The 16,634-nt window shown below is 33.2% G+C and overlaps 1 protein-coding gene across 1 annotated transcript; it reads right to left on the bottom strand.

Moving 5' to 3' along the window:
* Window positions 1–11,728: 11,728 nt before the first annotated feature.
* LOC114315623 (zinc finger CCCH domain-containing protein 12) lies at window positions 11,729–16,093 on the bottom strand. Its single transcript, XM_028262232.2, has 2 exons — window positions 14,522–16,093; window positions 11,729–12,323 (listed from the first exon to the last, which is right to left on the bottom strand). The coding sequence occupies exons 1-2, from the start codon at window positions 15,318–15,320 to the stop codon at window positions 12,043–12,045; spliced, it is 1,080 nt and encodes a 359-aa protein (XP_028118033.1). The 5' UTR covers window positions 15,321–16,093; the 3' UTR covers window positions 11,729–12,042.
* Between the last annotated feature and the right edge of the window lie 541 nt (window positions 16,094–16,634).

Raw genomic sequence — 16,634 nt, 5'->3', positions numbered from 1 at the left:
ACTATGAATAAAGTGAAGAAATAGAAGAAGAATGAAAGAAATAAAAAGAATAAGAAAATTGGAAATTAATTTAAGAAAGATAGATGGATGGTTTAGAGAGAGTAAATGGATCTTGCTTAAAGAGAAAGAAGAATAAGAAAAATAAGAAGAAAAAAATTGAAGAAAGAAGAAAAAAGAAAGAAAAAGAAGAAAATGGATTTTTTTTAAAAAATGTTATATACAGTAGAGAGAGTATCAATTTAGTGAGAGGAAAAAGATAATGTGGGCTAAGATCCTGTAGTTGCGCCCATAGGAATAATAAATATGGAAGGCCTTTGTAATTATGTAAAATTTCAAGGGAGTTTAGTGCAATTTACTTTTTAATCTTTGTATTGCAAGAAATAAATGATCAAGGGCAACTTTGACTTTTTAATAGCAAAAGTTGATGACACCATCTCATTCTATTGTACATTCTAACAAATTAACGATGAAAAATGGACTCTTGATAATAATTTCAAAAATAGAAGAAATTACTGTAATTATTGAAACTATAAGGAAGGTTCCTATAATTGTCAGAAATTTAGGGGAGGTAAGTGTAATTTACCCAAAAAATTAAGTATGAAGTTTTTAGTAATTGTAATTTAGGCATAATGAAAGGAGGGTTTCTAGTTGTTGTGGTTTTGGCCTTGTTAAGAACATGATATCTGCAGTGGCTAGTCTTCTATCCCTTCTTCGTGTCATGGTGGTCGATTTCACCTATAGCAGAGGAAGTGAAGCAATATCAGTTGGGTTTTGCTAGCACTAGAAACTAGGGGTGGTCACGGATCGGTTTTGGATGGTTCGGTTTGTGGTTTGGACCTGTCCGCATGTCTGCGATTTGGGAAAAATTGAGCCCTCAACCGCCAGCAATGCAGGTTGCGGTTTATGCAGATATGTGGGCAGTTTACGAATTAGATCATTTTAGTCAATAAAACATACAAAATTAAAGAAAAATGCAAGAATAAGCAATTATGATTTTTGTAAAGAAATAATAAGTCATCAACATTACAAGTATTTCTAAGAACACATATTAAAGCATTTTAGTCCATAAAGATTTACAGATTCAACGAAATACATGAATAAACACCGGTACTACCCTTGAACTGGTGGACATGGGCATCCACCTGTTTATAATCTACAATCCGTTGTTGTTTGTATATCCAAAAACAACCCATTAATCCTAGGTCTCCATATTCAATTCCTATACATTAAAAATACAAGAAAGACAAAATAGACAAAAGATTCTCACAGAGAAGAGGTCAAATTGTTGAGAAACTTCTCAAAATCTTGAAAGAACAGTGATACTGTTTCAACAACAAACTCTGGGTTACTCTTATCTTGAAGTTTCTAAAGCTGCGTAGACTGATCATCCAAGAAACCCTTCTCGCACCCCCAAAAAACAACAACCCATCATTAAAAAAACCTCAAAGAATCGGAATCAAAGCCATAGAAATCAAAAAGAACCCTAAACAGAGCAACCCAATTGAAAATTTTGTGAAATACACTGACCTCGCGATAAAGGGAAGTTGTGTAATTACCGAACTGTCTCTGCAACGAACTGATAACATCCATGGAGCCACAACCAGAGGTCTTGCTGAAGAAGAGAGGAAAAAAGAAGGAATACGAGAGAGTGAAAGAGTGACAACTATGCCGTAGCCGGAGGTGTTGGGCCGTAATATTTTATTGAGTTCTAAAACAATACACTTTTTAAATTTCAGTTATTCGAGCATAAATTACTTTCAACATATTTAATTTAAATTTTAACATATTTTTGTTTAGATAGAAAATGGTGTTATAATTATGTTCATAATTCGCGGTGTGACATTTGGTTTGCTCCAACATCTCCAACTTGCAAGTAGATCTGCATGATATTGTTTTCTTTTACCCATCTTGATATTGCTTGCATACAGATTTGGATTGAAACACTTTCTCATATTTATTCAATAAAACCACTTATATAAGCTTATTTTTTGGTAGGTGACCCACACTATTTTTGCGGATAAAGTCATACAAGTAAAATAGTCATAGTTTTGGTATTGTATTGATTTCATGAGAATCTTATTTTTATAGTTTGGATATTGTATTGATTTCATGAGACTCTTGTTTCAAAAAGAATGTGCTTTAAAGTGATTTATACAAACTATACTATACGGCCGTAAGATTACTCCGATTCAATCAATTGAATGGATCAATAACTATGATTGATTTACTTCAATAAATTTTTATTTAAGAAAAGTTTAAAATTTTTTATTGATATGATTGTTGTAAACTATTGATAAGAAAAGTTTAAAATATGAAAAGTTTAAAATATGATTTTAACCCCAAAGGGTTTAGTTTAATGAGATAAGAGGCAATTAAAAAGTTTACTACTTAAAAGGTCACACACCAGGTCTAAACATCCACTACAACAAAAATCACCTTTGGCGACTAAATTTTTAGTCGCCAAAAGTCCCTCTTTAGTCACCAAAAGTGGATTTTTCAGATTCAGCGACTAAATTTTTTAGTCGCCCATTTTGTCGCCAGTACTTAGTCGGCAGAGGTATTGGCGACTAAACAAGTTTTAGTCGGCAAAAACAGGTGTTTCAGCGACGAAAGTGATGGTCGCCAATAGTGAATTACACTTTCGGAAATTATACATTCAGCGACTAATATTTTAGTCGCTGATAGCCATGAATCGCCGACCAAAGTGATTAGTCGCCCAAAGCAACACTTTTGGCGACGACTAATTTTAGTCGCCAAAGGTATTCCGTGAAAAAAAAAAAAAAAAAAAACCTTATTTCTTTGCATTTTCTGAGTTTCAAACCACTGACCCTTTCACATTCTAAACCTTTAACCAAACACTTTCTCCACTATGCCACTATAACATCACATGAATGTATATGCAATATATATTATTTATATAGTATATTAATCGGTATTAATACAAAACTAATTATATAAATATAATTATTTTTATTCAAATATAAATTATGTAAAAAATAAATTATTTATTAAAAAAAAATTTAGGCCACTTTTGGCGACTAAATCAATTATTTAGTCGCCAATTCTATGATTTTTGGGCTACTAATTAATTTGCTGTCGCTAAAAAAATATGTTTAAATTAAAAATAGCACTTTTGGCGACTAAATCTGTTTTTGGTCGCCAAAAACGTCCTGGTTTGGCTACTAAATTCAAATTTAGTCGCCAATTCACTATTTTTAGCTACTAATTTTTTTTTGTAGCCAAAAACCTTCATTTTCAGCGACTAATCTTTTTTTGGTCGGCAAAAGACCTATAATCGGCGACTAAAATGGTTTTTAGTCGCCAAAACCATCACTTTTGGCTACTAAATTATTTTAGTCGCCAAAAATCGTCGCTTTTGGCTACCAAACAACCTTTAGTCGGTAAAACTGCTACATTCGGCGACCAACAAACAGTTTAGTCGCTAAAACCCTGGTATTCGGCGACTAATTCATTTTAGTCGGCAAAAGGCTTCATTTTTGGCGACTACATCCAGTTTAGTCGCCATTTGGTCAACTTTCAGCGACGAAATTCTGAATTTTAGTCGCCATTTGTGCTTTTTCTTGTAGTGATCTTAAATTTTGTGGCCACTGAATATTAGTTCAGTTGTTAAGTTTTCAACTATATATATATATATAAATTAATATTTTATGATGTGTTGCAACTTTATAAAACGAAATGTTCAAAATGGTCCAAATTAGGCTCACATTATTTGAAGCCCACCTCCCATATGGGCCAATGGAAGTCAAATTCAATAATAATTTATTTAAATTTAACAAATTTTAAAATGTATTTGAATTTGACTTATTTATTTTTCAAGTTGATTTGAGATGAGGTTTAATTAAACTAATCACAAGTCAAACTCACGAATGACAATAATTTTTTTTAGAGCTAAATCAAACTGAGTAGTAAATTATTTAAATTTTAATAAGTTGTAAATTGTGTTCAAAATTGATTTATCTATATAACGTGCCGATTAAAAAAAATAACGAATTAAATTTATACCAAACTTACATAATTTGATTCATTTTACGAACATAATATCAACGAGAGAGCATTCGGTCAAACAATACATGCATCACTTCATTCAGTTTCAAAGAACCATGTACAAGTTAATTTAGAAAGATAGGAACATCACCAAATTAAAAATAAATAAACCTGATAACTATCACCTTTTTGTTTCGGCTAAATATATATATATATATATATTGAAGTAAATGCTTGTTTTCGACAAAAAAACGCAAAATAAATCTACTTTTTCATTAAAATAAATCTTTTTTGATAATTACGAAACAAACCAATATTTTTAAATTCCATATAAAAAAATTAAATAAATAAATAAAACTAAAAAAATAATTGTCAAATCCCACCTAAAATAAAATAAAATAGAAGAAGGGGAAAACAAAAAGAAGAGAGAATAACAAGAGACATTAGAAACATAAAAGTAGGTTATAGTAAGGTTGTGTTTGATTCATGGATTTGAGTAGAAATTTACAAAAAGAAGAAAAAAAGCTATGTATATGGAATGTAATTATATATTTTATTCATATTTCACTTATTTTTTCTCTTTTCCTTTTTAAATTTCTATTCAAATTCATTAATCAAATACAACATAAATACTTTTTCACATAGAGTGCACATGAAATTATTCGAGTTAAAAGCAAAATAAAAAAAATAAGAAAGTGGGGGTGAAGATTAAATAGAACATTTATCAACTGGGGAGGGGAGGTGCAATACACGTACACATATGGAAATGGATATAAAATACGTTAGGATCCTCTAGAGTGATCTCCTACAGTAAAGCAGAGGAGTCCGACATGTGTCCCACTCACAAAATCAAGGGTTGAGATTTAAACTCACAAAAACGACATCGTTTTGGTAAGTAAATTGGAAGAAAAAATAAAAAATCCAAAATTCTGGGTTTCACTTTTCACTCATCAGTTCCTGGGGAGAATTAGAGAGAGAGAAAGGACCAGGGCTTGGCAGCAACATCTCCATCTTTGGCGACTGGAGAAAAGAAGCAATATTGGTGGCTTAGCAATAGAAAGGTATTTCAAACACCTTGATGATGATGATGATCAGATCGTTACATTTCGTTTCGTGATTTGCATTCAATCCCTAACATTTATATATTTTTCCACAGATTATAGATAAACATATCAAAGATGCGAGAATCTTGAGCATCCATGGTAGAGGTTTTGGTGAGTTGATGGTGGATGTTAATGTGATACGAGAAGGTGGCAGTTATGGATGAAATAGGGTTTGGGGGAACTGATTTTTTTGGGTGGGAAATAATAAAATGGTGATTGTCCAACAGTTGCGATTGGCATTGATGCCAATTTGGGGCATTCTCTGTTTTTTGGCAGTGAGAGAATAAAAAAGAAAGATGAAAGATAAGAGGAAGAGAATGGAGAGGGGCTATTGTTTTCATCATCATCATTACCAAGGCCTGGCTGAACAAATCTACCTCTTTCAAGCATATGGATGGTTTGTTTGTATAGAAGCTAAATCAAGAGATTGAATCGATTTAAAAGAAATCGAAGCACCCAAAATCAAAGCTCTGGTCCCTTCTCTCTCTCTCTCTCTCTCTCTCTCTCTCTCTTTCTCTCTCTCTAATTCTCCCCAGGAACTGAGTGAAAAAGATATAGATGTTGTCAAGAATTTTTTTTTTTTGTTTTGTTCTTTTCAATTTAGTCACCAAAACGACGTCATTTTGGTGAGTTTAAATCTCAACTCTTGAAGGCTGAGTGGGACACGTGTCGAATTCCTCTCCTTCATTGTAGGAGATCACTCCAGGGAAAGACTCTAGAGAATCCTAACGCCCCTCGTTGGTCGCAAAGGTGACATATGTGTCTGTGTCTTGTCAGTCACAATCATCCAATAAAATTTTAAATTAAACTTTTGATTCGAAGAACAAGTGGACAAACATTTTTTTGGATAACACTCTATTTCATAATTAGAATAATTAAATTAGGCGGTAGGATGATGATGTGTATGGTGTGCGCGTTGTATTGAATTGAATTATCTCTATTATATTCTTAAATCGTAGTTCACTACTTTCTTGGTCTAAGAGTATCCCCAATATTATATCTTTTTTTTTTATTAAATTTAAGTAAAAACTCCATCTGATATCATATGTTCCTACGAAAGATTTTGAACTTTCATCAAAACACCGGTCAACCGACCAGTTTAATTTTTTCACAATTTTTTGTAAGGAGATAGTCATTCAGGAGGACAACCGGCCGGTAGTTTGGTGGTGAAAATGCAACAGGTATAACTAATGAATTGATGATAGCTCACAACCATACTCAATTTGGCGAAAGATTTAACATATCTTCGATTTGATATTTTGGTGAAACGATGGAGCAACAAAAGGGGACCTTTTTTCATCAAATTTAAATTTGATGAAACAATAGGTAAAATGTTGGAGATGATCTAAGAAGCATTTGAGAGGGTCGTCTTCTTATTTATAACAATGGTATCAATTGAATTCAAAATTATCAAAATTTAGAAAATTCATTCAATTATATATACTAGCCAAATTAAGGGGGGGCAAAAAATACCATAACATAATATCAATTAAACTAAACAAATATCATAATCGAATATAAGGCTAGTGAGTGATGTGAATATCTAATGAGATTGGAGAAATTATTCAATACTCCTACAGTAAATATAGGTGGTACTGTTGGAACACTTTCATAATATATTTATATATATTTTAATTATATGAATTAATGGAGAGGTATGACTTTTGGGTTTAAACCAAATGGTGTAACCATTGAGTTTAAATAAAGAGATGTGTTTTTTGGATTTAAACCAAAAGACATGACTCTTGGATTTAAAGGATGTCACTTTTGAATTTAAAAGATACGACCTTTGGTCTAAGAGATACAAACTAATGCCTATATAACGGTGGAATGGATTGGCAATTGATAATAAGAAATCCATACACTTTCTATAGAATTTTTCTCTAACATTAATATAGTTATTTTCTTCTTGTACTTGGTGGATTAGAAAAATCCAAAGGTATTAAGGATCTGATTTCGTTCGTGCATAACGTAGTCAGACATCAGTTTTTAAACTGGGCTTTATTGTATCCTGGAGACGGATTTGCAGGTAACCCAATGCACACCATATTCGATAGAATTGGTAAGGGAGAATATCATCTTAAGGAAAGCAATGTTGTAACGTGCCTTGAAGCAATCCTAATTATTTATGTTTTATTTTCTTCCATCTCATTTACCAAATTTGCACCAACAATGTTAAGAAGTGATGGAAAAAAAAATAATTTTTTATATGAAAATACGATTAACAATAAAGTATTGATCTAATTTCAATATTTAGTGAGGTGTTAATTGAACGAATCTGTTCGGATACAGAAACATTGTCGAGTCACAGAGTTTTTCCCCACGTTGGTTCTAATATTGGGTTGTTCTTTCATTCAACTTTCTAGACGAACACTCTATAAACGATTGAAGGTAATTGTATTTTTCTTCTAGTAGAAAGGTATGCATTTTCTATATGTGCACGATTTTATATGATGATGATAACGAAAATCAGATTGTTAGGTATGGGTTATTTTCTATTCTATTTTAAAATTAGTATGATATGAATAATTGCATGCCTATATCTCTTGTTTCTCGGATAAAAAAGTTTGTGTCTATAGTTGACACGTAACCTTCGAGGAAAAATATCCTACTCATATGCCATGAAAGAAACTGTGATGAACAAATTATGTGTTTTTAATTAGAATTTTTGCTTTCTCTATTGCATGATAAATATGACTTTTTGTTGGCATCGATGAGATGTAATTCAGAAAGTAAGATCTTTCTCATTTTTAGTGTTCAGTGACTAGAACATAGGTCAACTATAATTTTTGTCTCATTTTGCACGTTATTTGTGAAACACATAATTTTATTGTTTTACATATTATCACGTTACATGAAACTTTTAAGTTTTGTAGGATATTATTTGATTGATTCATATGAAAATTTTATTAGTCTATATATATGTGTGTGTGTGTATAAGTCGATAGGCTTGATTTTTCCACAAATTGACTTTGAAGTTGGAAAAGGAAATTTCTATTTGAAAAATCTGAATCTTTTTGTATGATTCGGATGAGTATTGATTGCTGCTGAGATTTTATTTTTATCAATATGCAAACGGGAATCTTTAGTTTCGGTATCTATCTATCTATCATGTTTTACATTCTGTATTTTGCAAAGTTTCGTGGCACAGAAATTCTGCGGATTTCTTTGCAAACTGAATTCCGTCAGCATTTTTGCAAAGACAAGGTTAATTCCATTGATAGCTTGGCTACCATTGTCGGGGAAGATGACCTAGCGGGATGGAAAATGAAACATATTTCTGCTTATCTATTGACAGTTGCTTTTGTATTCTAAAAGCAGTGGAAAGTATAGGTTTGGTGTTATGTATTAACAGGTTTTGTGTTTTGGTTTTGATATAAAAAAATGCAGTAATGCCGTCTTGACTCTTGGAGAAGTGTATTGCAAACTCTTAACATTGATTCACCATATCGACAGAAGTTTGGGGCATCAGCTACTGTTTTTTTGTTTTTAAATAAGGTCCATGTACAGTTGTGGGTTTAATAGGTATCACTTTGGACCAATTATAGAATCAAATTGTTTGGGTCATATGGGTTTAAATCCATGTATTCAATTTACTAAACAGCCCAAATTCTATTCTGGATCACATAATCTATCTACACCAATGCTACAGACTCCCAGTACCACGTGTCAGCATGGGGTTGGCTGAAAATCAAAAAAAAAAAAAAAAAACAATTGTTTTTTGGACCAATGGAAAGAGAACCCCAACACCCCCACTGGGGTCTGAAGCTTTATTCATCTATCTATATAATGAATGAATATGGATTAAGAAGGAGACTCAGGTTTGAGCTAAAATCCTATTTTGTGAAAGTTTTAAGATTATATTTTAAAGTCAAATTATGATTTTATTTATAAAACAAGGTATATTTTTGGTTTGTGATTTTTTGAAACATGAGAAAATATAGAGTATTATATATTTGGTGAAGTTTTTAAATGTAATTAAATTAGAATTTCTAATTTATGTAACTTGTATTTGAATAATCAATTTATGATTCAAAACAAATACAAAAACATTAATTCTAAATATCTAAAGTATTTGACTATTTAAATCCTGCAATTTAATTTCTCAAAATTACTGAGAATAGTTAGTTTACATGTTAAAATCGATATCCAGTTATTTAAAAGCATACAAAGGCGCAAGTTTGAACACTTAGCATGATAACTATGGCTTAAGAGTTAACAAAGATTACTCTTGGTGGGGGTTTATCTCTTAGAATTAAAGAGATGATTTTAACAATTTGTTAGTTTCTTGTAACAAAAGAGATGGAGTGACATGGTATTTTTGTCATGGGTTTTTCTTGAAATTTTCAAGATACAAACTCATCATCAAAATATGAGTTGATAGTTATGACAGTAATTATTAGTCCGAACATGTTGATCATGTCATAAACTATCGTAATACATAGCTATGGAAGAATATTGTCTACGTGACTATGAATTATCTAGAAGTAATTGCAAGGAATTTGATGTGAGATCATCAGAAGGGATAGGTCTTAAACCCAAGTAACATAATCACTACTAGTAGAAACTCAACTCAACGCTTGAAGAAACATCAAGTCCTTGAATTCAATGAGCCCAAGCACACCATATGTTGTGATTGCAAGCACTTAAATTTTTATTTTTATAACCATCCCAAGATAAAATGTTTGGAACCTGTAATGCTAAAAGATGAGATTGAGCTACTTAACTCTTAACAAGTTTACAACGGTGAGTTAGGATACTATAGTTACAGGGATACTCTCAGTATGCTTACTTATATGAGTGTAGGAGGTGGTACCGCTTCTTATGAGACCAAATGATTAACTCTAGAGCGCTTATGAAACAAGATATAGACACAAAACTAATCCACGTGTCAGCTTTTTGAATTACCTAAGGAGAATAAAATTTGTTTGTGAGACGTGTTTGGTTGATCGTATAAAATCGCTAGTTCAAACACAAGTCTACTATGCTATCTTTATTTATTTATTTATTTTGTTTTATTTATTTATTTTTTTTTTGCTACTAAGAAAGAGGAAAAGAAAGACACAAAAAAAGGAAAAAAAAAACACACACACACACACACAAAGCAATTTTGATGCTTATGAAAATTGTAAGTCAAGTTCCGTTGTTGTCTTTTTTGAGTAAATAAAAATTTTACATATATATGTATATATATATGTGGTTGATAGTTCAGAAGACTATACATATAACAAGTTAATTACACAAAGCAAGTTAATATATACAAAGTTGAGAATGTCAACTATGCTGGAAAATGTCCTTTGCTATTTCTCTAAAATAAAGAATTTCATAAAATAATCTCATAATTTCATGATTGAATGTTAGTTGTGTTGGAGATACTACAAAGAAAGTAGCTTTTCCATGAAACACCGGCAGAAGGTCATGGAAGGAAATAAAAAAAAAAAACAAAGAACACGAGGAGGATGGTGAGGATTATAGTCACTGGCGAGGATAATCATTCCAAAGTGTTTTTTTGGATGCATCATTGCCGGAATAAAAATGCAGAAAGTTGATTGTTGGCTGGAGGCCTGTTAGTCCGGCCTAAGATTTTTTTTATTTTTTTATTTTTAGCTTTTGGAGTTGGATATGAGACATGACTCAAATTCACAAAAAAAAAAAAAAAAAAAAAAAAAAAAAAAAAAAAAAAAATCCTTCACAGCTAATTATGACCATGTACACTAATTATAGAAATTAGTAGTTTGATCCTATGTACTACCAGACTGAAAAATGATAGGAACAAAATCATGATTTGGCAAATGCTATTAATGATAATGAATTGATCAAAAAATGCCTAGCCCCACTTGTCGGCAAATCCAAAGAATGATTCATATGGGTTAGGACTGATACATACAGGAGGGGGCTGAGCCAGGCCAAAGAGTCAAGCCCATCGGTCAAGCCTGGTCAGGCCATGTTGGTCGTAATGGATCAATTAGTATGAGTCAAGCCCAAAGGTTTCATCGCCCATGAGGTCGGGCGAACCAATGGCTTCTCTGACCTCTAGGTTGAACAGCTCAATGGCTTCGTCAACCACTATACATCAGGCAACTCAATGGATTCACCAACCACTAGATCGAACACCAGCTCATCCAACTATTGTTTTGCCTCTTCTACTCAACTAACCCCATGTCAACTTGGGGACTCTAGGGACTGATTCATGGCAGGAGTGGCAGGAGAGGAATGCACGGAGAGATCTAGAGTGGTCCCCCACCTGCAGCCGCCTGCACGACATATCTCATGACCATAATCCCTAGAAGTCATGCACGATGCTAATATCCCACGTGTCAGATTCCCATTGGTAGATCTTCACCTTCAAGCTCTCCACTAACTAGATCGGAGGACTTCTGAAGAGGCCACCCTGATACTAACAAAATTTGTCTCATGGAAGATCCAATATAATCCACCCAGTTTCTGATATCATCAAAGAGCATCATTCTCTAATCAACCTTCATGCATTGATGCAAATAATAAAGTTTCCTTTGCCTCGCACATCACATAGAACTCTATACCTCACAAATTGCAAAATTTTGAAGGTAACAAGTAATGACAGGTCTCATAATTTCAATTTAAACACATAAGCGGTGAGATTTAAGCACAAACTCGGATTATATTAAAACCAAGATGAGCCTTCCCAATAGAAAGAGGGAATGAACAGAGCAAAAGAAAGATTACATAAGTTACCGAACCTACAAACATGAAAGAAAAAAGCTTGTAAATTCATACATGTGCTTGAGATTCTACAAGCCTTGTCACCTGGGAACTTTAAAAACAAGAGCAATAGCAAATCTTCACTTAATCTAAGAGATAGGGCAAGAGAAGTACTGTTTCCAAAAGCGCCAAATCATTCTACCTTCTGGGCGAAACTTCTTTCATGGGAATTCAATATATGCCGGTGAAGAATTTACTCAAAGTCATCGATCCAATCACCATATATTCTACTAATTTTATCCGGACCCTTCCACTTCTGGTGGGGTCTCTGACCTGTCCTCTGGATTACATTGGACAATCTCTGTGACGGAACTCCAATATGATAACCGTCTGAATGAGGAGCTGAAGTGACAGACGCAACTATAGTATCAGCCAGAGTTCTCGAAGGCACTGCCCCCAGCTTTACATCTGGAGGAGCGAAGGAAGAATCTCTAGTTTCTGTCTCCATAAGTTCCCCACCATAACGATGCAATTCTGAGACAAATAATAAATTTCACTATTGATTAATAAAAGTAATGACTACATCGACAAAACTTCTACCAAATTTTTTATTAAGGTATCACCAATAACAAAATTAGTATGCCATATGCTTGATTTCATGAAATCTGAGGCCAAACTCAGAAAAAGGAACATGAAAGACAAGCCAACAAGATGAAGTAAACACCACCATGAGAAGTGAGAACAATGCTTTAAAATTGTAGGGTCTATGTTGAATAGCTTGATATACATTGTTGAGTCTATTTCCTAACAACTTAACCTTTTGGGACAATTGGTGATCTAACATGGTATCAAAGCGATCTCAGGTTGGGAGAGGTATTAGATTCAAGTCTCTCCCTATTTGCATGTAGTCCTCGTTTGAATTCCTTCTTTTGTTTGCATTCATTCTTCTCTCTATGTATGTATGTTTGCATCTCTAAGTGCAAGACCAGATTACATGTCATGGATAGTATTGAATAGCTGGATATATATTATTGGGTCCATTTTCTATCAACTTAAACTACATACAAGATGGGATCGCACGTAAGGGAGAGTGTTGAATAGCTTGATATACATCATCGGGCCTATTTCTAGACAACCTAAACTTTTTGGGACAATTGGTGATCTAATAGGGGCACATGCTTTAACTAGCCAAAAAATGATGAGAGATGAACAAGGAAGCATGCACTTACAGAAAAGTAAACCTATGATATGTATAACAAGATGAAGTTCTTTTGTTTTATGAAAAGTATAGCAAGGAGACAAAGCTAAATGGCATGCTAACTTATGTTCAGGTATAATAATAGCAAATAAGCAATCAAGTACTAAATTACATAAATTGGACTATCATCTTGTATTATAGAGGAGTTTTGGGCTTTTAGCCCATGGTTGTAGCTTGGTAACTTTAAAAGGATTGAGCTCTCTATTAATTTTCAATGAGGTCGGTATTTGACTGATGAGGCCCATGCGTTACTTCACAAAGTGTATGCCTTGTGTTGAGAAGATTCATCCTTTACTCCTTAAGATACAATCCAAATGCTACATGAACAAGCCAGTGTGTACACTTTCTGTAACACCTTGAAACACCCATGCATGTCAACGATTATGCCCAAAACACCTCTATACCACACACATGCCGCACATATAGACATTTAAGTGGACATGAGCATGTGAAGGCATGCATACACAGATCCACTTGGTTCATATTTAGATTCACTCGTTATAAAATCAGTATAATTTTAAGTGCAGGATGTAGTTCTATCAGTATGTATATATGCTTCATACAACCTTCATACACAAAAAAAAAGGTATATGCTTCATACAACAAACGTTTCTCATGCATGTACTCATTATCAGCCACATCTAAAAAATGCATGAATTTGTTTTCTCTATGGTGGTTTGTCTTCTATATAGAAGTGAAGGAAGGTAAATAAAATGAGTTGTCTGTCCTCAGCGTACAAATTCTCTCTTCCTTAGGCATTCACATTTTGTTTGTTATTGCTCTTCTGCACATTTAAAGCAAATAAAGATGGAGAAGTTGCTTTTTTCTTTGCATACGTGGAAGGTGAAAAATTTGCCTTCAAATAGGTATCGAATGGTTGTGGACTTTTTTCTTCGCTTTTTTGGCAGCTCTGTCTTTCATGAACTTTTTCTTAAATTTTTTTTGTCCATTTTGTATTTTACTTTTTCGGTGCTTCCCAACTAGAAACACCTAGAAATTATAAATAAACAAAAGATGGAACAAATTTGAAAAAAAAAATCCACTAAAAACAAAAAAGCCATATGAAAAAGACCAAGAAATTAGCTTTGTTTCTAGAAGCCCCTAAAAAGTTTATTTTTTTTAAGATGACCAAATTTAAAAAATAAATAAATAAATCACTAAAAAAAAAAAAAAACATAAATTAAAGCCAGCTTAAAAGTCGGAGCCAAACACCTACGTCAGTCGAAAGAAATCAGATCATCTGATGCCATTTGTAGTTTGGCATATTTTGGTATTCAACATCATTAACATAGAGCTAAGTCACTAAACTAAACTAAATGCGTCAAAATTGAGAATTCAAAAATAGCACAAAAGAGAAAAAAACCATTATTTCGAATATATATTCACCAAGTGATGGATCACAGAGTCTCTCCTCTCTTGAACAAATTTTTTTTTACTTTGAATTTGAAATAGAAAGTTGTGGATGAAATCATACCTTGAGACCCATGAGCAAAATGACACTTATTTCCAAATGGGCAATACCCTGTCATCTCCCACTTGTTACAAATCCTCGTTTTCCAATTCGAAGGCTTCACATTTGAATTTGATCCACTTGCAGTCGCACTCGCACTTCCCCCATATCCCCCACCACTCCCAGGACCCAAACTTATTGCCACACTCTCTCGATCTTTCGACTGCTCATCATGAAGAAACGTGCAATTATCTCCATATGGGCAGCCCTCCTCAGTATAAAATTTCTTGCAATGTCGCCCTTTATATGACCTCTGAGTCTCCCCACTAAAACCAGATGACCCGAGTGATGGAATTTGGAACTCCTCTCTTGGCTCAGACGATACACCTCGCTCCTCCTCGTGGGCCGCCACAATCTCTTGCCAATTAGGAGGTGGTCTCCGAAGTTCTTCAATACTATGCGCAAAATTGCAGTTGGTGATATATGGGCAAGTCCCCGCTCGGAATTTGCAACACAATTTGGTTTTGAAAAACATCTTTCCAATTGCTTTCGATCGACTATCACCAGATTGGGAGTTTCTTGATTTCTTATTTGGGGGTTCACTACCAGACCTAGTTTGCAATTGCCTTCCATCGTAATCCGAATTGGAAGTAGTATCAACAGAAGCTTCCCTATTCCAAACCCTATAATCATCTTCACTTGCCCAAACCGCCTGGTCGGCAGACCCCGAACCCCAATTCTCACCCACACCATTGCTCTGTGGTCCAGTAAGTACCTGAACTACATTTCCACCAGAAAACCCGGATTCTTGGCCGTAATCCATTACCAGTACAACCCAGGAACCAAGTTTTTTTTTTTTTTTTTTTTATAGTTTTAGGTACACAAAGCTCAAGAAACAAAAGAAATGAAGAAAAAAACCCTAACTGTTGATAGCTCAAACAAAACTACAAAACCCATATATATTTTATGCAATTAAACTTATGACCTAACTGAAACTGTCAATTAAAGAGAATTTTCAGACCATCCAAACAACACCCACAAACCCAGATCACCCTGAATTCGATCACAAGTCAGTATAACTGCAGAATTCTAACAATTTAAGAAATGGGTATTCTATACTCTGCTAAAAAATTCAAATTCCACAGAGAAAGAGGGGGAAAATCAGTATTTTCAATCAACCACAACAACGGCAACAAGAAAAACATTAAAAAGAGTAAAAAGACTACAAACAGATCGAGAAAGTTTACCTGAAAACAAAATCTAGTTACCCATTTAGAATAGATCGATAAATATCAAACTAGATTTGAAGAAACAAGAAGCAATTAATGAGAGGAGATAAATTTCCAAAACAAAAAGGTTTACGGACTTACATAGATTATTACAAGATTTTAATTTTTGCAACATAGATTTGATAAATCTGCGAAAGGAATCAGAAACCAAATGGGAATATACCCATAACCCATTTTGCTATTTCTGTCATAAAGATTGGAAAGAAAGAGTAACTAATAATCAAGACATGAGAAAAAGGTTAGAGCATAGTTCGCGTCTATTTTCAATTTGGGGTAAAAAAAAAATGGGTACAAATTTAAAATAATTACAAAATCATAAAATACAAGATTTAAATAATAGAGTAGTGTTAGGGGTACTAAATTTTCTATTAAATAAATGACTAAATGGCTTATATGAGTTTGGGGTCCGTAATTTTGTGGACCCCACACCTAAGGTAAGACTTTTGTTCATTTATTTAGTAGGAAATTTAAGACCTGTTGCATTTTTTTACATTAATATAGAGGTGTTTGATAACATGATTTGGCATTTAAAATTGAATGCATTAAGTGATAATCAATAAGTCTGTTTAATAATCATAATTAATATCATTTACAAATTTAAATGTTTCTTAAAATGTCGTTTAAAATTTAAAAAAAAAATAAATAATATAAAACTTACTTAATTCTAACTAAATTTATAAATACTAAATATAAGTATCGATATACATTATTATAAACTCACAACCACTATCGTCACCATCATTACTACCACTGCTATCACTATTATCACCACCACTAACGCTACCGCTACTATCACTACTGCTATCACAACCACCACCACCATGGCATCACCTCCACTGCCACTATCG

This window comes from Camellia sinensis, chromosome 6 (genome assembly GCF_055761805.1).
Source record: "Camellia sinensis isolate YWXY chromosome 6, ASM5576180v1, whole genome shotgun sequence".
NCBI lineage: Eukaryota > Viridiplantae > Streptophyta > Magnoliopsida > Ericales > Theaceae > Camellia > Camellia sinensis.
This window is presented reverse-complemented; position numbering and strand designations above follow the sequence as displayed.

Coding starts and splice junctions, on each gene's coding strand:
- LOC114315623 (XM_028262232.2), bottom strand. CDS start 15,320: ATGGATTACGGCCAAGAATCCGGGTTTTCTGGTGGAAATGTAGTTCAG. Junction 12,324..14,521: donor TTTTGCTCATGGGTCTCAAG/GTATGATTTCAT, acceptor TATTTGTCTCAG/AATTGCATCGTTATGGTGGG.